General features: G+C 36.6%; 3 protein-coding genes, 1 long non-coding RNA gene and 1 other non-coding gene across 8 annotated transcripts; 3 read left to right on the top strand and 2 right to left on the bottom strand.

Moving 5' to 3' along the window:
• Positions 1-4,249: 4,249 nt before the first annotated feature.
• LOC136068449 (uncharacterized) lies at positions 4,250-5,676 on the bottom strand. Its single transcript, XM_065775602.1, has 2 exons — positions 5,167-5,676; positions 4,250-4,957 (listed from the first exon to the last, which is right to left on the bottom strand). Exons 1-2 carry the CDS (start codon positions 5,674-5,676, stop codon positions 4,250-4,252), a joined length of 1,218 nt encoding a protein of 405 aa, XP_065631674.1.
• A 4,014-nt stretch (positions 5,677-9,690) lies between these two features.
• LOC136068433 (uncharacterized) lies at positions 9,691-13,947 on the top strand. The gene is made up of 2 exons (XR_010629790.1): positions 9,691-9,843; positions 13,647-13,947. It is a non-coding gene; the product is annotated as an uncharacterized LOC136068433 (long non-coding RNA).
• On the top strand, positions 9,825-11,781 carry LOC136061191 (RHOMBOID-like protein 13). 4 transcript variants are annotated; one of them, XM_065775577.1, is made up of 2 exons: positions 9,825-11,081; positions 11,685-11,781. In XM_065775577.1, exons 1-2 carry the CDS (start codon positions 10,325-10,327, stop codon positions 11,687-11,689), a joined length of 762 nt encoding a protein of 253 aa, XP_065631649.1. In that variant the 5' UTR covers positions 9,825-10,324; the 3' UTR covers positions 11,690-11,781. The 4 variants fall into 4 exon arrangements, with proteins under 4 accessions (XP_065631649.1, XP_065631651.1, XP_065631650.1 ...); XM_065775579.1 differs by having other exon boundaries at positions 11,690-11,709; XM_065775578.1 differs by lacking the exon at positions 11,685-11,781 and adding an exon at positions 11,225-11,579.
• Positions 11,812-13,272, top strand: LOC112028313 (uncharacterized). The gene is made up of 2 exons (XR_010629789.1): positions 11,812-12,065; positions 12,668-13,272. It is a non-coding gene; the product is annotated as an uncharacterized LOC112028313 (transcript).
• A 4,338-nt stretch (positions 13,948-18,285) lies between the features above and the next one.
• On the bottom strand, positions 18,286-22,021 carry LOC112028362 (protein ENHANCED DISEASE RESISTANCE 2). Its single transcript, XM_065775575.1, is given in 4 exon segments — positions 18,286-18,630; positions 19,274-19,948; positions 19,951-20,226; positions 21,801-22,021. Coding segments are annotated over 2 exon segments (936 nt in total). The 5' UTR covers positions 20,219-20,226; positions 21,801-22,021; the 3' UTR covers positions 18,286-18,630; positions 19,274-19,280.
• Between the last annotated feature and the right edge of the window lie 1,931 nt (positions 22,022-23,952).

The raw sequence follows: 23,952 nt of genomic DNA, 5'->3' as shown, positions 1-23,952 counted from the left end.
TACCTAGGGGTGTGATAAAAATATTATTTCAACCACAAATGCATAACACTCATCATACCCTTAAATATTTTTTGTGATTGGAAAATGTAGTAATCCCAAATTATAATGGATGTAAATTAATACATATTAAAAAAAATTTTACTCTTGAAATAAAATATTGTGGGGCCTGTTAGTTAAAAAGATATAGTAATCCTCAGAAGTGGGCTCGGGGCCCAACGGCCCAATTCGAGGACGCTTAGTTATCCGAGGATAGCCTAAAAAATTTTATTATTATTAAATGGATAATATAGGAGAAAGGAGTGGATATTATATACAGCGGCATAACGCACGTCCGAGGACACCAAAGTCCGAGGTGAATGTAACTTTCATTTTATTTAGGAGACTCCGCAAAGTTGTATCTGAACTGGAAATTGGGTATAAACCTAAGGAGGAGTCGGGGAAGGTAGCAAATATCTTCCAAGGCCATCACCTCCACATTAAATGCTTTCCAGCTAACCCTCTGGCCGTATTAATGTGGAGGTGATACCTGAACAGTGACTAAGTAGTTTTATGGCCACTGAGCAAAAGTTCCGGTAGGTGCTGGATGGGACAGAAAGGAACTCCCAAGATAAGAACTACACGTGTACCATGGAAATGGAGGAGAGAACGGAGTATATAACATAGAAACGAATGGAATAAGAAGGAGGATGGTCCATAAAAAAAGAAAAGGGAGACGAACTGAAAGAGAGCTGAAGAGAGTTTTTCTCATTGAATTAACCTAAAATATCCCTTGTTACGTGATGAGTATAACATTTCCTGTCAAACAGTACTAGTTCTTGTACCCATGCTCTAAAAATTTATTGTTTGGGCTTGTTGGGCTGAAAACCCATTCATACTCTGGGTCCAATCCAAATTGAGTCCCTACAATTGGTGCCGTCTGTGGGAAGAACTTAATCTGTTGAGAAGGAAAGGCAGGTGTGATACTCACGATGGAAGAGAGAGCACTGCAGCAACCATTGACGGGCCCGCAACAGGCGGATGCTAATCAGCACCAGGCAGAGTCTAGGGGCTCTCAGCACAGTAATCCGTTGGTAGACCACGAACACGGGAGGGATCATGAGGGGAGTACCCGAACAACCCATACAGATAGAAGCCGCTCTCGAGGGAAAGGTCATGCTTCCCCTGTAAAGAGCAGAGGAAATTTGCAGCGTGAGATTAACAAGTTGAAGAGGGAATTGCGATATGAGCGACGAAGGCGTAAGGCTCATGACTCTAGGCGCTCCTCTAAGGAGTCGGATGACACCAGTTACAGGCAAAGGTCGAGAACTCCACCCAGCGAATCTTTTTCGTGTGAGGAGGAGTACCACCGTGGGCGAAGAAATAAAAGCCCGACTCGCCAGGGTCAGGGGAATGATGCCTTGAACAAGGCTTTGAATCAGGTCTCTAAGTCGCCCTTCACGCAATATATTGAGGACGCTAGTCTTCCTCGGCGATTCCACCAGCTTGTGTTCACCATTTATAATGGTCGAACAGACCCAGTAGAACATGTTAGCCACTACAGCCAGAGAATGGCTATTCATGCTAGGGATGAAGCCTTAATGTGCAAGGTTTTCCCGTCTAGCTTGGGCCCAGTGGTAATGAGATGGTTTAATGGCTTGAGAACTAATACTATTGACTCTTTTGAGAAGCTCACCCAGGCCTTTGGTGCCCGTTTTATTACATGTAGAAGGGTTATTCAACCCTTGGGGTCGCTACTATCCATGTCTATGCGGGAAGGGGAAACCTTAAAAGCCTACTCAGGCAGATACTGAGAAATGTTCAACGAGGTAGATGGGGCTCACGATGACGTGGCTATGAACACTTTTAAGGAAGGTCTTCTAACCGAGCACGGTTTGAGGAAGTCTCTGACTGGCAAGCCTGTTACTAGTGTACGTCAGCTTATGGATCGGATAGACAAATATAGAAGAGTAGAGGAAGATCAGATGCAAGGCAGAGGAAAGTCTAAAGCCGTAACTCAGGAGAGGAGGGATTTCAGGCCGGACCGGTATAACAATAACCGGCCTCGGAGGGACTTTGGGGGGCAGTTAGGGCCTGCTAACTCCCAGGTGGTTAGCGCCGTGTTCCGAGAACCAATGCAGTGAGTTCTGGAGAAGATAAAGGACGAGCCGTTCTTTAGGTGGCCCAATAAGATGGCGGGGGATCCTGCGAAGCGTAATCGGAATCTTTATTGCCAGTACCATCAAGACCATGGACATATCACCGAAGATTGTAACAATCTGTGGGATCATTGAGAGTAGTTGGTGCAAGAAGGGAAGTTGACCCAATTTCTGCATCACTCCGGCGGCCGAGGAGGTTACGTAGGCTCGGCGTTTCAGGGGGATGCTTCAAGGGGACCTCCTTTGGGCACAATAAACGTTATATTCGCTGCCCCGGGGAGAACTGGATCTTGCCCTTCCAGGGTAATGTCTGTGTCTCAGTGCTCGGAGGAGGGCTTCAGTTCGAGGCCGAAGAAAGCCAGACCGGGCACCTCATTGGTGTTAGGCTTCTCAGAAGAGGATAAGAGAGGAACCATACAACTGCATGATGATGCTTTGGTGGTCACAATTAGGATCGGAGGGTATGACGTTAAGAGAGTGATGGTTGATGATGGAAGTGCCGCCGAGGTAATGTACCTTAATTTATTTAGGGGGCTGAATTTGAAACCTGAAGACCTGACAACATATAGTTCCCCGCTGGTGGGCTTCAAGGGCAAATCAGTCACTCCGTTGGGAATGGTTAGATTACCCATGCAGACTGGTTCAGATATGGTGAGGTGGATTTTATTGTGGTGGATGCCTTTTCTCCGTATATGGCTATTTTGGGAAGACCTTGGTTGCATGCTTTGGGGGCTGTTTCTTCCACTCTTCATCAGAAAGTGAAGTATCCCTCGGGAGGCGAGGTTTCAGAGATTTTGGGAAACCAGACCATGACTAGGCAGTGTATGATAATGGCCATTCAACATCGGCTAAAGACAAGCACTTCGGCTGTAGCCGAGGGTGATTTATAGCAATCAAGGGTTCAGGGAGCCCAGTTCGGCGCGTCCCCGGAGGAAATGAGATGTGAAGATTTGGAAAGGGTGAACGTTGGTGATGATCCAGAGAAGTTTCCTTATCTTTGGACGCAGAGAAGTATTGTCACCACCTCATCTTTGGACGCAGAGAAGTATTGTCATCATCTGAATGTCAACCCCTCATGTATTCCAAAGAAACAACCACCTCGGCGTCCGTCCAAGGTACACGTCGAGGCTATTAAAGATGAGGTGACCAAGTTAAAGCAGGCTGGGGCAATCAAGGAGGTATTTTATCCTCAGTGGTTGGCCAATACAGTCGTAGTGAAAAAGAAAAATGGAAAGTGGCGTATGTGTGTTAATTTCACGGATCTTAACAGAGCGTGCCCAAAGAACCCTTTTCCTATGCCCCGTATAGATCAGTTGGTGGATGCTATAGTGGGCATCCTCGGATGAGTTTCTTGGACGCCTTTCAAGGCTACCATCAGATCCCACTATGGATGGAAGTATTAAACAGAAACGAAATCATGTCAGGTCCTCGGACCACAACTTAGTGGAAATTATTACACTATGAATGGAAGTATTAAACAGAAGCTAAGTTATGTCAGGTCCTCGGACCACAACTTAGTGGAAATTATTACACTATGAATGTAAGTATTAAACAGAAACTAAGCTATAACAAACTATTTAGGCATCAAACTTAGTTGGAATCTAGGTCTTCTGAAAGGGGTTCGTGTGACTAGAGATGCATATCGAAGTAAATGCTATGAGCATCACTTAAAGCGTTTCAAGGGGATCAATACCCCTCTGGATGAAATGTAAAAATGCTATCCTAGGTACGTATACTTTTCTAATGAATGCTACAGGGAGCCTTTATAAGGCCGCGGAGGTCACTATTATAGCCTGTTTTGAGTTCTCAATAATTGGGTATAAAGTTATGATTCTTCCCTATAATGTTAACTTTCATCCTTTTTACAGTCTGAGATCATAAGAAAAGTAGATAAACAAACGTAAGTAATGAAGAGCAATCATACATGAAATTATATAGGTAATAAACGAAACCCCAAATATCTCTTATAACTTGCCAAAAAGAACTACGCTTTGCAACCAGGAACATCCTTAAAAGGATTTAAAAAAAAAAAAAAAAAAAAGAAAGAAGGAAAAATGAGATAAAAAGGACACTAAAAGGAATTTGACTACAAGCAACTATTTGGCTAACTTTATTTAGAGCTTGGGAGGGGCTTTGCCAGCTACCTCAGGAGGAACGTCATTTTCCTGTGCCATGGAAGCTTCTCCAGCAGGCAGGGTGGTTGAGGCTAAGGCCTGTTCAAAAGTGTGAGAGGCCGCTCCGTCTTTGGGCCCTGCTACTTCTTTGGCCGAGAATAGATCCTTTACTTTTCCAGGCATTTGTGACTGCTCCTGCTGATTGAGTGAGGGAGGACCCTGAGTCTGAACTTCCTTGGGTGGCTCAGCAACAGTAGAAGGTACCTCCCCTTGTGGAGTAGAGGGAGTGGAGGCCCGAATAGCTGGGGGGAAGTAAATATTTTCAGGTTTCCTCAACTCTGATGAGGATTCAACTCCAGCTCGGTCGAGAGCCTCTTGCCAGGTCAAGGCACAATACTCCCGGCACACGACGGGCACCTCAGCTCGGAAAGTGTCCTCTGTCTCGATAACGCCCACATTGTAACCCTGCTGCTCAGCGACGTCTCTTTCTTTTTCAGCCTCGGCTTTGGCTTTCTCAGCCTGATCTCTGAGCTTCTGGACTTTCTCTAGTTGTTTCTGCAAGGCCATAACCTGTTCCTTAGAGGTTGTTAGCTGGGCATTGGCGTCACGCAGAAGCCGCCCTTGGTCCTCGGCCTGTCTTTGGAACCCCTCCAGAGCTGAGTCAGCACTTTTTCGAGCGCTTTCCTCAGCTGCTAACTTCTTCTTCAGCTGCACAATGTTTTGCTCGGAAGCATTCAATGTGCGCACAGCTGTTATCTTTTTCTTCCTCTCCTAGTCTATTTGCTGGTGGTAGGATTCGGCTATCTCCTCCAGCCTGAAAGTGACTTGAACGGCCTAGAGAAAAAGGAGTTAGAAATACGCAACAAAAAAAAAATATAATAAATAATAATAAAAATGTAACGGTAAAAGCGTCGTACCATGCCCAAATATCTTTTGGTATTTTGAAAGGCCTCGTCTCTCTTGATCGCTCTCAGCTCGGCCATGTCCTTGGGAAGAAGAAGTGTTTCCTCTAATGCTGAGGCGACTCGGCACCCAAGTCCGTCACTAAAGTACCTAATTGAAGCATCCTCCCTCAGAGGCCTCTCATTGAGCATAGGGGCTGGGAGCCAAGCCTCAGGTTCCGAGGACTGAGTGGTTGTCTTATCCACCCCTCGCTGTGACCCATGACTTGTTTTCTGCTGCTTAGCAGCTCTTTGGTCCTCACCCTCACGGGTAGTGTGAGTCCTCCCTGCGTCCGTCACTTCTTTGCCCTTCGGCTCTCTCCTCCTCTTCGGATCACTGGGCTCGATCACGGTTGGTTGGGGTGACTGAGGAGGCAGAGGAGGGAGAGGTGGAGGGTTGACCCGAACTTGCTTTTCTACCACCTTGCCAGACTGACCTTCGATAACGTCTTTCAGACTCCTCTGGATTCTCCTTTGGATAACCATTTTCTTAGAGGTCACCTCAGGAGATTAGGGTTGGTTAAAAACTTCGAATTCGTCGGTGGAATCAGGCAACTCTACAAGTCCTCCCGAGATGTCTTCTTCTTCTTCTTCTTCTTCTTCTTCTTTTTCTTTGGCCTCTTTTTCTTTTTCTTCTTCTCCCTCTCTCACTTCTTGGGGAACGGAGCGTGATGATGAAGCTCCTACAGAAGGAATGGCCTTAGGCGATGGTTCGGTGAAGGGTGCACCTTCAGGAATGGGGGTACCCTCGGGAACAATGAATCCCTCAAAGGCTACACTGATACGGTGGAGCCGAGGATCTTTTGCCTTTATCACATACTTGGGAGCCTGAAAGGCTTTTGAAACAGGGTCGTACTTGAGTATTAAGTGTGCTGCTCTTAATTGGCCATCGGAGGGATTCACATACACCTCGGATCGAAGGATTCTATCTAGGCTCTCCCTATTGATCAGCCTGAAATTACGCCTAGTGGCGCGCTTGTCTGCAAAATAATTAAAACATAAAAGGAAATTTCTGTTAGAAATAAAAACAGCTTCAATTAAAAATTTAATCTGACTTATAAAGGGCGTACATCCTAGGAACCCCACCTGGTTGTCCCTCTTCAGTCGGATAAGGCAAACCATCGTGCCACCCCCCAGAGAAAATAAGGAAATCGTCTTTTAAACCCTTGTTTGAGGTAGGGAGGCACTGGATCAATCTTACGGCAGGGTATCTAGACTTAAGGTAATATCCCTGATCCTTCAAATTATTGAGGTTATATACCCAGTTCACATCGTGATGGGTCAAACCTAAATTGTACGAGGCGTTCAAAGCCTCTATACTCCCAAGCACCCTGAACATATTCGAGGCACACTGTGTGGGAGATAATCTGAAGAACCTGAGGTAACTTCTCGTCAGACTACCCATTGGTATAGTCATCCCTCCCTCGATAAAAGCTATCATGGGGATGACTAACTCCCCCGTTTCTCTATCATGCAACCAAGATTGAGGGGAAGCGTATCTCATACCCACTGTTGAGGGAATCCTATACTTAGCCCTAAATGATTCTATTTGCTCCTCGGAATCAACTAGATACTTAAATCTACCAATTTTTTAACAGCAGTAAAGAAAAACTGATACAGAAGATGGAAAACTGGGGAAGGTTAAGGAAACTTACAGGTTTGGAAAATAAGCTCCTCGGACGGGCTCTTAGTATTTATGAAAGCGTGGAGTTATGAGAGAGAGACAGATTCAATGAATATGTGCTGAGACGGAGTAATTTGTAACTGAAAAAAGATTTGATTTGAAAGGCACTTTATAAGGGCACAGAAAGGGGGAGCGGGAAAAACCCCGTCCATAAATGCAAAGGATCCCCCACCGTTAGATTTGCATCAGGTCGTTGAACGTGTGGGATAACAGAGCAGTCATTATTTAATAATGGCGTGCTCCTGACGCCGAAACGTCAGGAACGTGCCTTGGGCAAGCAAAAAGACATTCTAAAAGCGGGGGAAACCTACAAAATAAATGAAGGCTGGATATCAAAATCTCCCTTTTTCCCGAGGTGACAAAAAACGAGATTTTGAGGGGCTATTGTGGGGTCTATTAGTTAAAAAGATATAGTAATTCTCAGAAGTGGGCTCGGGGCCCAACGGCCCAATCCGAGGACGCTTAGTTATCTGAGGATAGCCTAAAAAATTTTATTATTATTAAATGGATAATATAGGAGAAAGGAGTGGATATTGTATACAGCGGCATAACGCACGTCCGAGGACACCAAAGTCTGAGGACACTAAAGTCTTAGGTGAATGTAACTTTCATTTTATTTAGGAGACTTCGCAAAGTTGTATCTGAACTGGAAATTGGGTATAAACCTAAGGAGGAGTCGGGGAAGGTAGCAAATATCTTCCAAGGCCATCACCTCCACATTAAATGCTTTCCAGCTAACCCTCTGGCCACATTAATGTGGAGGTGATACCTGAACAGTGACTAAGCAGCTTTATGGCCACTGAGCAAAAGTTCCGGTAGGTGCTGGATGGGATAGAAAGGAGCTCCCAAGATAAGAACTACACGTGTACGATGGAAATGGAGGAGAAAACGGAGTATATAACATAGAAACGAATGGAATAAGGAGGATGGTCCATAAAAAAAGAAAAGGGAGACGAACTGAAAGAGAGCCGAAGAGAGTTTTTCTCATTGAATTAACCTAAAATATCCCTTATTATGTGATGAGTATAACCTTTCTTGTCAAACAGTACTAGTTCTTGTACTCATGCTCTAAAAATTTATTGTTTGGGCTTGTTGGGCTGAAAACCCATTCATACTCTAGGTCCAATCCAAATTGAGTCCCTACAAATATTATTTTCCAAAAATTTAAACTATATTACCAATTTTAATCTATTTATAATGAGCCATATGAATTTTCAAAAGAAAAAAAAAAGTTATGGAAAAATTATGTTATACAACTCAAGACACATCATGCAAGTATGACTTGTATTGCCAACTTTGATTACTAAAAAAATTCTTATGATATACTATAAAAATAATATAAATAAATAACAAAATTTATCTTAAATTGAAAAATATTAACAATATCATCTTCTTTTTTAATTCATGTAATATGTTTGTAAAATATTCATTTTTTTCGATAATTTTTTAATTGGACAAAGTTTAGTTACAAAATTGGTTGTGGGCTTACTCAATAAAATAAATATTACAACATATTTTGATAATCTAACCGTTGAATTGTATGTTCTTTATGCTTTTAATACACATGTCAAATTTTGTGTTAGTCTAATATTATTTACTATATGATCTATAAGTTTATATTTTATGCATAATTTTAAACTACAAAAATTTGCAATTTAAATAATTTATTGATGATATAGCTATTGATCTTTAATTTTCTAAAATTTTTGCAAGTATAGAGAATATAAGAAGATGTAATTCCATTGATGAATTTGTCAAAATTCACCTCTAATAAAAATTTATTAAATAAGGTTATAACCTTAAGTTACAACTCATTTTGTAACTAAATTTTGTTCTTTTTAATTAAGGTTACTAGTTTTTACAAAACTGTTATTTTTATTTAGTTAATATTAATTAATTTTAACATCATCGTGGATGACCTATAATTTCAATTTACCATTCTTGTTATCATAACTATCAATTTTTGGAAAGTATATAAAAAAAACATGTGTGTGTCTGTGTGTGTTTTTTTTTTTTTGTGTTTTTGAAAACTTGAAATCTCTGTCAGTTTTAGAAGAATAGGTTGTGTGGTAGTTTGCTGGCTGCTTCTTATGTGGAATAACCCTTGCTCAAGGGTTCAATCCCCCTGGGTTGCTTATCTTTATTTTTTAAACAAAAATAAACTATAAAAAACTAACCAAACGGAAAACTAACGAAAAAAAGAATCTAACAGAAGCAAAATGACAATTGAATTTCGGCAAGCAAAATGACAATAGAATTTTGCCAATCCAATTGACGAAATTGATGTCAGTTTCTTCCTCCACCTTTCCTTGAATTTCGGCAACATCTATACCAAAATTATGTCAGATTTGTCAGTTTCTCTCTCTTCTTTTACTTGTATTTTGACAACACCAATATTGAAATTTGCATATTTTCTCATTTAGCTAAAAAATTTTGCACAGTACACATAAATCCAATAAACTCTAATTTTTACAATGGAAAGACTCTCTCAGATAAGTACAATTTGAATTTTTTTTAATTTTTTTTATTAAGATTCGGTGCAATTTAAACCCTTATCTAAGTGTTTTTTTTTTCCCTATCATTTAGCTTTAAAAAAAGTATTTTTTTTAACATATATCAAAGAGGACTAATTAAATGTTAATAAAAAAGAGGACTAATTAAAAATTAAAAAAAAAAAAGCATTTGACCTACAAAACTCTTGTCACAACCAAAATCTTTAAAGTTTAAACCCATATTAATAAATAATCACTCTCTTCTCAACCCAAAAAAAAAAAAAATTCACTCTTTGTTTTTTAGCCCAAAAAAAGTAATAAAATATAGTAAAATAAAACAAATGAAGGACATTTTAGTAATTTTCATAATTTAACGTTTGCAAGTTCATATATTTTATTTAGATATGGTGCAGAAACTAGAAAGTCCCGGAAACTCGAAGTGCCAACGAAGAACTCGAATCGATTTGGAGCCAAAAGGTGAGCCTTTTCTGCATCAAAACCCTAATTCCTTGCTTATTTGATCCAGAAAACCCTTATTCATATAATCACCATTGAAACAGAAATCTGAATCGAGTTTTTTTTTTTTTTTTACATTGTTGTACATGAAACTTTTGTGTACCTTTTTGGAGATTCACTGAGAAAGATAAGTTTTTGGATTGATTTTCAACAAACCCAGTTCTCAGATTGGTGCTTTTGGTCCATTTGAATATTGGGGTGTGTAAATTTTCATGTATTTGGGGGTTTTCTCGATCTGGGTCTCTTAAAATTGATGAACTTTGAGTTGGGTTTTACATGTATATGAAGGATTTCTAAGTTTTCTACAAAGCCCTTTATTGTGAGGCTTTGAAGAAGCTCTATTTCAAGTTTTGTTGTACCAAAATTTATTTGTCATTGTTATGTAATTTAGCTTGAAGTATTGTGGAGAGAGAAAAAGAGAAAGTAAAAGGGGTTGTTATAGATGGGGAAGCCTTTGCTCTATGAGATCTTGGAAAAACCTGCCACAAGTTGTGTTATAGGAATATGTAGTGCAATATGGTTTTACATACAGAAGAAAAATATTGGTTATTCACATGTGGGTTTGAGTTATGAAACCTCCATTGAAGGGCACCATTGGAGGATAATAACCTCAGCATTTTCTCATATAAGTGTTCTTCATCTTGTTTTTAATATGAGTGCACTTTGGAGTCTTGGAGTAGTGGAACAGTTAGGGAATATGGGCCTTGGTGTGGCATATTATCTTCAGTATACACTTGTCTTGGTTGTGTTATCAGGCGTGTTAGTTTTGGGGATGTACCATGTACTGATCCAAAGGTTCAAGGTCGAGTATTTTCGGAGAGTGACAGCTGTTGGATATTCTTGTGTTGTTTTTGGGTGGATGACGATTCTTGCTGTGAAACAACCTTCTTCAAAGTTGGACCTTTTCGGGTTTCTTTCGCTTCCCATTAGTTTTGCACCATTTGAGTCACTCATTTTTACTTCAATTATTGTTCCACAAGCAAGTTTTCTTGGGCATTTATCAGGAATCATTGCTGGGTATGCTATTGCATGGGGTTTGATTCATGGGATGAACAACTACTGGGGAGTTTCTATGTTGGGATGGACAGCGCTTATGTTTGTGTTCAGTTTGAAGCGATCTGGTGCTTGTGATTTCAACTTTCTTGAGATTGAATCTGTTACAGATCCTTCCTTGCCATCTGTGAGGTTTATGGCATCAGGTAATGGTAGGACCTTGCAAATGAGTTCTTTACCTGTTGGAGATGCTGAAATTGTGTAATTTCTAGTCTAGATCTTATCATATCTTATTGATGTGGGATTGGCTCACTCAGAATTTTTTTATTGCTTGATTTTGATTTGTCAGACTAGACAACTACACATGAAAATGCTAATATGTCCATGGTTCCTGCAACCATATTGTATTGTTATCTACCAAGGTAATGCAAGTTTCGGGTGCTACTCTTCAACTTATTTAATTGGCAGGTGCATGTTTGTGCTACTCAATGCCGTACAGAAGACTCTTGTTCATTGTCATTTAGTTGCAAAATTCATTGTGTTCAATTATAAATTGTAGCTCTGTTTAGTTAATATCCTCCATAATCTGTTACAAATGTTTTCTCTAAGAAATGAAAGGAATTTGTTTACGACATTGACTGTGCATTTGTAGTAGGTCTTTTATAATGTTTTCTCTAAGAAATGAAAGGAATTTGTTTATGACATTGACCATGCATTTGTATTAGGTCTTTTATACAATTAAGAAGCCTAAAGACAGAGAGCCATGCCCTTTTTTTTATTATCTATTTTTTATTTTTTATTTTTTGTAGATTAGGTTGAGAGGTCGTATCATATTGAGTTACACATGGCATGCTATTTGGGTAAAATGAAACTTCAAAACATATCCGGTTATATGACAATGAACCAGCAGTCTGGCCACTCTCTGCTTATTTTTGAGTCACTCATTTTTACTTCAATTATTGTTCCACAAGCAAGTTTTCTTGGGCATTTATCAGGAATCATTGCTGGGTATGCTATTGCATGGGGTTTGATTCATGGGATGAACAACTACTGGGGAGTTTCTATGTTGGGATGGACAGCGCTTATGTTTGTGTTCAGTTTGAAGCGATCTGGTGCTTGTGATTTCAACTTTCTTGAGATTGAATCTGTTACAGATCCTTCCTTGCCATCTGTGAGGTTTATGGCATCAGGTAATGGTAGGACCTTGCAAATGAGTTCTTTACCTGTTGGAGATGCTGAAATTGTGTAATTTCTAGTCTAGATCTTATCATATCTTATTGATGTGGGATTGGCTCACTCAGAATTTTTTTATTGCTTGATTTTGATTTGTCAGACTAGACAACTACACATGAAAATGCTAATATGTCCATGGTTCCTGCAACCATATTGTATTGTTATCTCCTAAGGTAATGCAAGTTTCGGGTGCTACTCTTCAACCTATTTAATTGGCAGGTGCATGTTTGTGCTACTCAATGCCGTACAGAAGACTCTTGTTCATTGTCACTTAGTTGCAAAATTCATTGTGTTCAATTATAAATTGTAGCTCTGTTTAGTTAATATCCTCCATATTCTGTTGCAAATGTTTTCTCTAAGAAATGAAAGGAATTTGTTTACGACATTGACTGTGCATTTGTAGTAGGTCTTTTATAATGTTTTCTCTAAGAAATGAAAGGAATTTGTTTATGACATTGACCATGCATTTGTATTAGGTCTTTTATACAATTAAGAAGCCTAAAGACAGAGAGCCATGCCCTTTTTTTATTATCTATTTTTTATTTTTTATTTTTTGTAGATTAGGTTGAGAGGTCGTATCATATTGAGTTACACATGGCATGCTATTTGGGTAAAATGAAACTTCAAAACATATCCGGTTATATGACAATGAACCAGCAGTCTGGCCACTCTCTGCTTATTTGACCTTGCCAAATCATATGGTTTGGCATAAATTTTTTGGTGGTGCTATCCTTGAAGCATTTCTGTTGGAACTTGTGTGATCAAGCTTTGATTTGGCAATGGCTGTTTGATTCTGTTGGTGACTCATGGCGTGACCTGGGTGACTGATAACTGTTTTGCCTTTATGTGCTTCACAATGGAGCAATCTTGTGGATATCTTTGCAAGGAAAGCTTTTGTGGCAGCGGGGTGATGATTGAATTTATTTACTGTAGAGAAGCCTTAAGTGTCAGATTTGTTATTTAAAACATCTAGTAAATTTTTCTGTGGACAAATTCTTGCTGAAAATATAAACCCTTGATTAATTCCAGCTGCAACCTGTTCTGTTCTGTTCCCAGCTCAAAATTTCCACCTTCTCTGTGAAGACAGGAGGATATGGTGGAAAGGACTGTTCCTCTGAAATCCATATAAAACTTCAAGTTAATGATTTGTGCTATTTGAATTCATGAATTAGTCTACTTTGAGGTTACTGCATTTTCAAATACTTTTTGAGTTGTTGATTAATTGAAATGCAATCACCAGATAAATCCTCCTTTTACCATTTTGGTATAATTACTTAAATAAGATTGAACCTTTAACGCGGAAATAGATTGGAGAGCTTGCATGCTCCTAAACAGCCCAATTGACAAAGTTATTCTTCCACTTGAATCTTTGATGTAGACCTTATCTGAGAAGATGCATATTATTGTTATTAATGTCACAATTCCCCTCCTTTCTTTTGCCTTCAATTGTCTTAAAGAGTATGCATAAACCTATTTTTGGTTCCAAGAACATGAGAAGTACTTCCAGAATGCTTTTGACAGAGCCTTTGCTGTTGCAGGAAATGATGGTAATCGTCTTAGCTATGACTTAAAAGTTAAGACATGATTAACAGTGGAAAAGAGGACTGGTGAAGGATGAAAATTTATACAATATTTCAAGAACAATGCTCTTTCCTCTCACCCAAATTGAATTAGTGGGATCTAATATTATGTAAGAGGAGAAAGTTTTGCACTCAGAATCCTGAATAATTACTCTAGAATAATTACTCATGAAGAACATTGTAAATTTGTGATGCTGATAATTTAATTTTGATGTCGTAAATAAGGCAATAAAAGTTAATGATCTACTTTGCTTTCAAAGATGGTTCTGAAGAGGCCTAAAGTTGGTAGTTTATATGTAAGACGAATAGCTTTCTTATGTTGTCTTAAACATAGGATTTTCCTGAATTATGCAAATCTTTTACCAACAAAATTAGCAACTTTATACATGTTATACATAAAAGAAAGTTCATCTTCATAGAGATAAATGTCATCAAAATGGTGTCGGCTGAGAGTTATGGACCAGCCAGGGCAAAAGCATAAACCATGACTTCAGTTACACTCCTTATGTTGTCGCGCAAACTTTTAAAACCATATTTTTCTCCATTAACATTATATCAATTGTTTTTTAATTTTTTGAGTAGTAAAAATAGTAAATTGTTATCTGTCAGTTAAATTCTATAAGAATTCCTAGTTTTCTTATTGGATTAAAGTAATCCATTTGTTTTTTTTTAAAATGATCAAGTCTAATTTAACTACAATGGCTAATATTTTCAACAAATTTTTTTATTGAACATTTTTATTTATTAATACTTATTGAAAAATCACTCTTTTCACGATTTTTCGTGTGCATTACATGAGGCAAAAGACAATATATATATATAAGATATTGGTGAAACTGAGCAAAAAATGGATTTTGTTGCTGTGCCTAACATAGCTTTAGACTGGTCCGACCATTTAAAAACTACAAAAGCGTGGATTTACTAGAGAAGATTTTGGGTTTACTTCATTGAGGCGTGCTGTTTTATATGTATGACATGATGGTAGATACGTTTGATTAATGAAATAATGTTGTTTTACATGTTAAGTGAAGCCTCTCTAAGCAACACCATTCCACAAAAATGGTGTCATACAATTGTGGACCACAAAAATGGCATCGTTTTGTCTGGAAATCACGAAAGAGAACCAATAGGAAATTGATACAATGTCGTGGAATTTAAGAAACAAACATCAGAAACATCTACCAACAAGGAAACAAGCCACATGTTATGTAGCAATGCTTTTGCAGCGTCTCCAACTTTGATGAAGAAATTAAAAATAAAATGAAATCAGTAAACACCCCAAGATGTTACTTCAAAAAAAGAAAAAGAAAAGCAAAACAGAAATTTCAATAATATTGTAAGAGACACATCCTTTCTAGATCTAATCCCCAAAATGCCTCTCTCTCTCTCTCTCAAGAGTATAACCGGTAGAATATTGCACAATGGAATGATACACTACATTGCATTATTATTATTATTATTATTATTATTATTATATATCAAGGCATAACTTAGTGTTTATAATATTGGGAAGCCTATGCTCTACATTTGTTCATAGTAAAACTTTGTTCTTTTACTTGCATGATACAAAGTCTTGTCTTTTGACTTTTTGCTTGGTTGAATGTGTAAATCGTGGAATATTGCATAGTGGAATGATATACCACATTGCATAATAGAATGTACATAGTGGAATGTACATGATGCATTATGAATTATGATGTATATAATGGGATGTACTATTTTACAAGATGCATTATGATGCATTATAGGTGGAATGATGTACTATTATTGTCGTGTTGTGTTAGCAGACACTGTTCAGGTCTATTGTTGATAATATTCTCAATTTTTACACGAATTCAGTATGATTTCCGTAATCACAAGTAACTAGTTTCTTGTTTTCTTTGTTTTCGTAATGGTTTGGCCAACAAAAACAAAGTAAAATTACAATAAATGGGAATATATATACTACCTTCTCAATAGACTGTAAAACACATAACCTTTTTGAAGTTAAGTTTGTAGCATTTTAACTCAAGCCATGTTTAAGTTATAAACTGCAATTATCAACATATAAGTTACATGTTACCTCCTAATTCCTAGTCAATCATAAAATGTTGTCATTCTCAAAAATAAATATATAAATAAATAAATAAAAGAAAAAAAAGGAAAATGTTATGTCATTTAGCATCTTTACATCTGCCTCCCTACTATCCTATCACCCATTCATTCATTATAAAAGATTAATGTACAATAAATACCTTTCTATTTTAAGGATCATCATCATTTGCCTAAACAAGTCACCTGTTCATTCATTATTTTAAAAAAAAAAAATCAATGTACAATAAATTCATTTATATCTTGTAATACCATTATTTAATGACATGAAACAAGATAATAGTACATGATTTTTTTTTTTTTTTTTGATGAGAGATAAATGTATGTGATTAGTGTAGCATAATGGAACCAAAATCTTTTGTATTAATGTTGATGTTTCATTTTATACTCCACTAATTATAAAGTGTCATATGTTGGTTTTTTTTTTATTTTTTTATTTTTTTTATTTTTTTAAGTAAAATGATGGAAGCCATCTCACCTCACTAACTCAAAGCCGTTAAATTATTATTTGACAATCCTAGAGTGGCACCCCTAACTCGCCCTAGACGGCTAGACTCTAGAGCTATAGTTTTCAAAGACTCTAGCAATCAACATATCAAACAATCATTTTGGTACTAAGTCAAAGCACAAGTTCTTTGTAGTAGGTTTGTAAATAAGTGTGGGTATGTGAGATTAAGCGCCATTAGTAACATTTTGTCATCTCAAACTAAAAAAGTGAGATTGTTTCTATTAGTTTGAAAGATAAGACATGGATCTGAAGGCCTGCTAGATCTAATGCCCTTGTAACTATTCCTATTTCTTGTTGAGATTAAAGATGAGGATAAAGCCCTTTAGCAAGCTAATAAATCTGGGAAGTTTACTTATGCTGCAACATATGTTGAGATTAGAGATAAATCTAATGAAGTTGAGTGGTGGAAGCTGCTTTGGTTCCATTTAACTATCCCGAAGCATTCGTTTATTGGTTGGTTAGCTGTAATCAACAAACTGTCCACACGAAATAAAATGGCCAAGTGGGGATACTTGGGTGATAGCTTATGTGTTTTTTTGTAGAAATTGCCTTGAAAGTAGAGATCATATCTTCTTTAGAAGAATTTGGGATGACATGATGAAGTTGTGTCTAGTTTCAAATGCTCAGTTTGTGTGGGAGGATTTGATTGCTTAGGGGCCTAGAGAGTTAAAAGGGAAGGGGTTGAGGGTAATAGCTTGCAAACTTGCTTGGTGGGCAACGGTCTACCATATTTGACTGCAAAGAAATGCCATAGTTCATGAAGAAAGAATTTGGATGGAAGAATAGCTAAAGAGAAACATCATTAAGGATGTCAAAGCTAGGTTAGGGTTTAAAACCAAGTTCAAGAAGTCAGTTTTGAATGCTATCATATGTTGTAATTGGGATTAATCCAAGTAGTATTTTAATTTGATCCTTGAAATCTTATGCTGCTGTGTTTTGCCGAAGTGCTAGTCTATGTGCTTTTGTACTAAAGGTACTGGTTGGAATGCCTTATAGATGTTTTGTTTAGTTGTCAGTGCTTATAGATGTTTTGTTTAGTTGTCAGTGCAGTAGTTAGTGTGTTTTGCTTTGCCATTCCCATTTGTTTTGGCTTACTTTGGTTTTATGGTTAGTTTTGTTTTTGGTTACTGTAGCAGTGAGGTTTCCCTTTCTAGTTTATTTTGGGTTTTTCCTTTGTAATTTGTGTTTTATTTCTATAAATAAAAAGCTGAATTACCCAAAAAAAAATAAAAATGACATGCGACACTTGTTGTGAAGCATATTAATGGAGCATACATTAGATATGTCGACTTAACACCTTTTTCTTCCCTCGACTGAAACAATAAAAATCTTATTAAAACGAAGAAATATATACAGCAGGAAGACGCCAATACGGATTATCCAACTTTTTGGCTAATAGACTTTAGCTAGTTTCGAGTCATATTTCCCATAAGACAACTCAACAATGACATACATAAAATTAATAGGCCAAATAGAGAGAACAATTATATGCATGCACCCAACTAACAAGAAGAGGGTAACATTTGAATTAGAGCCCATTGAGAATTTATTTCTTATTTTTTAATAATAATTCTATAGTTAGGGGAAGGGGGGAAATTGAACCTTGACGTTTCATTTGAAAATAGTAAGAGGTACCAGTTGAGTTACAAGGATGTTGGGTCATTGAGAAATATGAATTAAAAAAAAAAAAAAAAGTTTAGCTTTTTGTAGGTAATTTTTACGTTAGGCTTTTTCTGAAACAAAAATTTTCAGCTACAACTCTTTGCATAACATGCTGACTGGCTTAGACAAAACACAAACCAATAGATAAGCTCAATGTTCTAATATAGCAGTAGAATTTCTTGCAGAACCACTGTTTTACATTAATAAACGTGGATCTGACTTGCTCTATTCATGCATAGTCAAAACAAAACAATTGTCCTTTCAAAAAAAAAAAAAAATTGCAAACAATAAAAAAAAAAAAAAAAAAAAATCATTTGAATTAGGAACCAGCTCAAATAAAATTCAATAGCAATTTTGCTTCAATTTAATCGAATGGAATTCAATAAATTCTACTTATGATAAAATCCATTACAAAAGAAAATGCTACTGTCCTTAATTTTTTTTTCTTTTCTCTTTTTGGGGTAGGCTTATATACTTTCTTAGCTTTAAACAATAAACAATAAACAATTACTATACCATATTCCTAAAGCCAATAAATCTAAAATCCTGCTAATGAAGAAGATGCCTAATGGACTTGCCTATGGTCATACAACTTACCCAAGGGACTGATATAACTTAAGAGAAGCAGATGGCATGACTAGGAGTCAACATAAATGTCACTTTCACCTTGCTGTTGTTGATCTGCAAATGAATATTATGTCATCAATCATAAAAATGTAAGGTCAAAAGGAGGAGATGAACAATATAAGAAAACATTTAGATAGCCAGTTTTGTATTTGTTTTAGTAAATACAAAACAATCAAGATCAAGAAAGATGGAATTGCCAACAAATGCAAGCTAGACATAACACATTTCCTTGTAGTTTTCCCTACAAAAAGGAAACTGAGAAAGCTTGTTGTGAAGATTTGCAAAAGAACCCTGGTAAATCTAGAGTAGATAACTAAATATCTCTATGGAAAATTCCATAAAACAATTACAAAAGACAAGAAACCTAAACACAAAATCTAAAACTTTTTGTGTGTGTGTGTGTGTGTTTGATAAGTATCTATAATATATATATATATATTTTGAGAATCCTATAAACTTCTTATATAGTAAACACCGCCCCCCCCCCCCCCCCCCCCCCCGGGCGGGCGCGGGGGGTCTTCTTTCAAAAAACCCAAAATCCATAAAGACTCGTGCACACATCAACATAAAAAGAGTCAAAAGTTTTTAGGAAGCATCTGGTAGAGCTTGCTTCATAGAACCAAATTGTTAGTTCTATTACATTCACACAGTCAAAATTGAAGAAGTTATTGATGTGATCATCATTTGTTACACTTACCATTTCTTCAGGCCTTGAGACTGTCTTCCTGATCGACACCCCCATTAGCATGTACTGACCCAGTGCTAGAGCCACTTTCTTGAGCACCAGGATGAAGAATGTTGGTAAAACCCTGCCCAATTGACTTCCACAATCGTGTAGATAGAGACGACTGCAAATTAGCATCGCTTCTATCAGATAACAATTCAATTGGCTGAGCCGAAGCAAGGTTTAGCTCGGAAAATCTTACAGCACCTAATAGTCTTTCTGGAAGCTCTGATTCCGTTTGGCTTTCAATGAGAAAGGCTAGGTCAACAGTAAGTGTTGTGATGTAACCAATAGCCAGATGAACTATGGCACTTGCAACCATGGAGGATCCAATATCTACATCAACTTCTAAGAAATTCTCTGCTAAACAGTACTTACAGGAAAGTGCACGCCCAATTATGCATATGGCCTGCTCCCCAACTGCTGTTCTCACAATCCAAGGACCCTTGACAATGTTGGCTATCAATTTAAGCCTAGACATCCTAAATGCATCGTCACCCTTCAAGAATTGATCCATCAAAGATCCCTCCGGAATAGGGTTGACTGCAGCAAAATATGCCACAGCACTATAATTTTCCTTGCTTGGGACTTGTAGATTGAAAGCCCAGACAAAAGGCTTATTGCCTTCTGGAAACTCATCCTCGATAACTTCCTAACTCGGTTGTTTGGATCATTCAAGACCTCCCTAATCTTTGTGGAGCTTTTAATCCAATCAAAGCCAATAGGCTTTAGAAGATATTCACCAGCGGGAACTTTAACTCTGGTTGAGAAGTACTCTGGACCTCTGACCATGAACTTGTCTGCAGGCGGGGAAGCCCAGCCATTTGGACAGTTATCTGGCTCGAGAAGTGGAACAGCTCCCTCTGATCTGACTCTCTCTATCCATTCAAGCTCACTTTTATGATTAGCACTAGCCATGTGATATCCTATTAAGGCAGATATGTCAGGTAAAAGAAAAAAAAATAAACAAAAAGATGTAAGAAATATTTACTGGCCTCAATTATTTTGTGCTTCTATTTCTATTGTGTTTGACAAATATTACAAATTCCCCCATACGGTAGACAGACAAGCTTAGCAATGAAAGATGACCAAAAACTGCAAAAATGTCCCGTTCAAAGAAAAGATATCTTTAGAGAGTTATAAAACGACATCTTCCACCTGTCTCCCACACTCGCCTGGAGACTAGTAAAAGATCTCACTTTCATTTAATTAAATTATATGCATACTATGAGGCTCTTACACATTTTTAACAAGTTTACATAGTTATTACTTTCAAGACTGTTATACTATCTACGATTGTTTTTTAGTTGAGAAAACGAAATAACCATGTCCCTCTGTAGACTTTTGGGACTCATTGCACTATACAAACTACATTACTAGTCTGAGACATTGACAAATTCATGTAGCCTCTAATAGAGCTAAAATACAACTGATTGTTCTCCTTCACCTCTTGACAAATGCACTTATATTATAGACCTACAGAAGAAACTCAAAGAGAAAGAAAAGAACATGAAACATTGAGCTTCAGCACTAGACCACTAAACTTTTTTTTTTCTTTTTGGGGGGGGGGGGGTGGGGTGGCAATTCTTCCACTTTATCCACTTCAAATTGTGAGGACTGCAAAAGTAAGTACATGATAGAGAACAAAGCAGGAAAAGTGAAAGTTGTAACATTAAATGTGAGAGATCAATCATTAAAGCTTTATCTTATTACAAACAATCATATCTATGGATCATGATTCAGAAAAATTATTACAATCCAGGAGTTTGAAGAGAAACCCACAATCTAACTACTAACCAAGTGTCTCACTCTTAGGAACGTGGCAATTTCAAGATGATAAAAAAAGAAGAAGAAAGAGACATATAAAGTCCAATATTGTTATCCTATAAACAAAATGTTTATATTTATAAACCACAAAAAGTACAAGAATATTAATGGGTATCACTATCACAAAAGCAATCTCGTATCAAGCAAAAAAAAGAAACTTGACTTAATCAAAAAGCAAACATGAAAATAATTTAAAATAAATAAATGTTCTTCAACAAACCCTTCTAAACCGAATTCACATATAAAATTTCCTCTGTCTACATGGATAGCTTTGAACACCATATCTGTCTGAACCTTGTATTACTATTACTTATTAACATGTTATATGCTTTCAGAATTCATGAAAAGCATTAATAAAACAACCAATCCAACAATAATAAATCCTCAAACACTACCTTAAAATTTGCAGACATATCAAACCAAACCTACACACATATTTCCATGCACAAACTTAATCAAGCTATCAGCTTAATCATATCCAAAACCATAAAAAATAAAAACCCAGAAATCAAGAATCTTTGTAAATGGGTTTTAATGGGTTTCCTGTGTAGATTATGTTGAATAATTCACACACACAAACACACGTAAAAACACAATCTTTGTGAATCAATAATGCAGTATCAGAATCATAAAAAACAAAAAAACAAAAAATTAAGGAATTAAATATTCAAACCTTGAAAGAAGTTTTCTCAGAAAACAATAAGGCGCTCTGCAAAAAGCTGAGACTGGAAAATTAGGGTTTTCAATCTGTGATTTATTTGGAGGAAGCTTCAGCTAGAGACTTTCCAAAAGCTTTTTTTAATTTTATTTTATTGAAAATTTGATTATTCTCTTTACTAAGAAATAACTTTATTCTATTTGACCGGCAACCGGTCAAGGCAGATGAATATTCAACAGAAATGAGTGTTAGGGTGCGCAGGAGATGGAACTGCTAACCGGTTGCAGGTGACAGACTAGCCGTTTTGACCAATTATGTAGTTTACACGTTTTCATTGGGTGACACATCTGATTAATCTTTAAGATTTAAAAAAAAAAAATTATTGAGCTTTCTCTATTTTCACAATTACATTTTGGCCCTAAGGTGGGAATCACGTTGCAAACTTTTTTGAAAAATCTATTTTGGGAAAAGTTTATGCCCCAAGCAAGTAATTTATGCTTATATTTTTCCCACCTAGCACACCAACAAATAATGAGTTAGTTCCTCGCAAAATAATATTTACAAAATTAGGTTTAAGTTATACACAAAGGTAATTTGAAAGGCATGTGAAGTTATAAGTTGGAATTAGCTCAATTAATAAAGTTTGTTATGGAGAGTATATAATTTCTTTTTTTAGAGAATAAAGGACATAGATTTGAATCTTATTTTTAAAAAAAAATTGGTGTATTGAGCTTATACTAAAAAGAAATTATAACGAATATATATTATAAGTTTCTAAAAAAAGTTTCAAATATTTCACCATGAAAAGGACATTATATATTTTAAATCATTCATCATGGGAGGGACAGACTAATTGATGTCTTAGTCTAATGGCAAACAATAATCATCATAGAGTTAATATCATAACTCATAAGTTTCAAAGCTGTCACCATGGAGAGAATGCTAGATAACACAAATTTTAAATTTTATCATCATGCCACTTATCCTAAAGCTTGTACATTTTGTGATTTCAACCTCCAAACTCATTTGATAATGAGCTTAATTATGTTAGGAAGCCCACATTGCAATTGCAATTCTATTGTAATCCTTGTCATTAGTTAGTTACAAGTGATGGGATTAATATAGAGTTAGTAAGAGTCATTGGCACATGTAACACTATAATCACATAGGTTAATTGGTGCATGCTTAATTAGTAAGCCAATAGGATTAAGTCGAGTATGCCCAATAGTAATGGCCTGTTTGGATTGAGGGGGGAAAGAGGGGAAGTGGAGGAGAGTAGAGTAGAGTTGGCTGAAAATAGGCTAATTTTGGGCTAAATTTACTCTATTTTACTTTACTCCCCCTCCCTCTCTCTCCATCCAAACAAACCATAAGAGAACTTGAGTTCCCCATCAAAAAAAAAAAAAAGAAAAAAAAGAAAAAAAGAGAGAGCTTGAGATCTATAAATAGCATGTAACCATCATTTGATATATCTTGAAGAATAAACAAATTCATTATTTACTATTTAGTACATTATATTTCTCTCTTAGTATTTATTTATAGAGGGTGACTACCTCAAATTAAACCAATTCTTCCCCACAATTTCCTACAATCCCATCAATCCCCATCAAATTAATATTGATATATATATATATATATATTATTATTATTATTATTATACATTTTAAAGTCCAAATATGAATTACATAAAAAGCATATATTTGAAGAAAAAGGCAATATTTAAATGATTTTTTTTCAAATAATTAATCCTAAAAACAGAATAGACGAAAAATTTATAAGCATGAACCTCAAAAGGAAATAATAAAACGTCATGGGCATAATATGGTATAATCTCTGTTTAATTGTGTTTATAAATATTAGAAGTTAGAAACAATTTTNGCTTTACTGTGGAATTTTTTAAGCATGTATGGCATATTGTAAAATCATATTTTGTTGCAGCCATTGCATCTTTCTTCAGATCAGGGAAGCTTCTTATTGAGGTAAATTCTACACTAATTACTCTAGTACCGAAGATCCCAAATCCATCAACAGTAGCTGATTTTAGACCCATTGCTTGCTGTAATGTGGTGTACAAATGCATCACCAAAGTCCTTGCCAATAGGCTTCAAACTTGCTTAAATTTTCTAGTAAACTCTAATTAGACAGCTTTCATTAAAGGTAGAAATAT

The sequence above is a fragment of the Quercus suber genome, unplaced genomic scaffold (genome assembly GCF_002906115.3).
Source record: "Quercus suber isolate HL8 unplaced genomic scaffold, Cork oak 2.0 scaffold_115, whole genome shotgun sequence".
In the NCBI taxonomy this organism is placed as follows: domain Eukaryota; kingdom Viridiplantae; phylum Streptophyta; class Magnoliopsida; order Fagales; family Fagaceae; genus Quercus; species Quercus suber.
The sequence above is the reverse complement of the archived record's forward strand: the minus strand, read 5'-3'. Positions and strand labels throughout refer to the sequence as shown.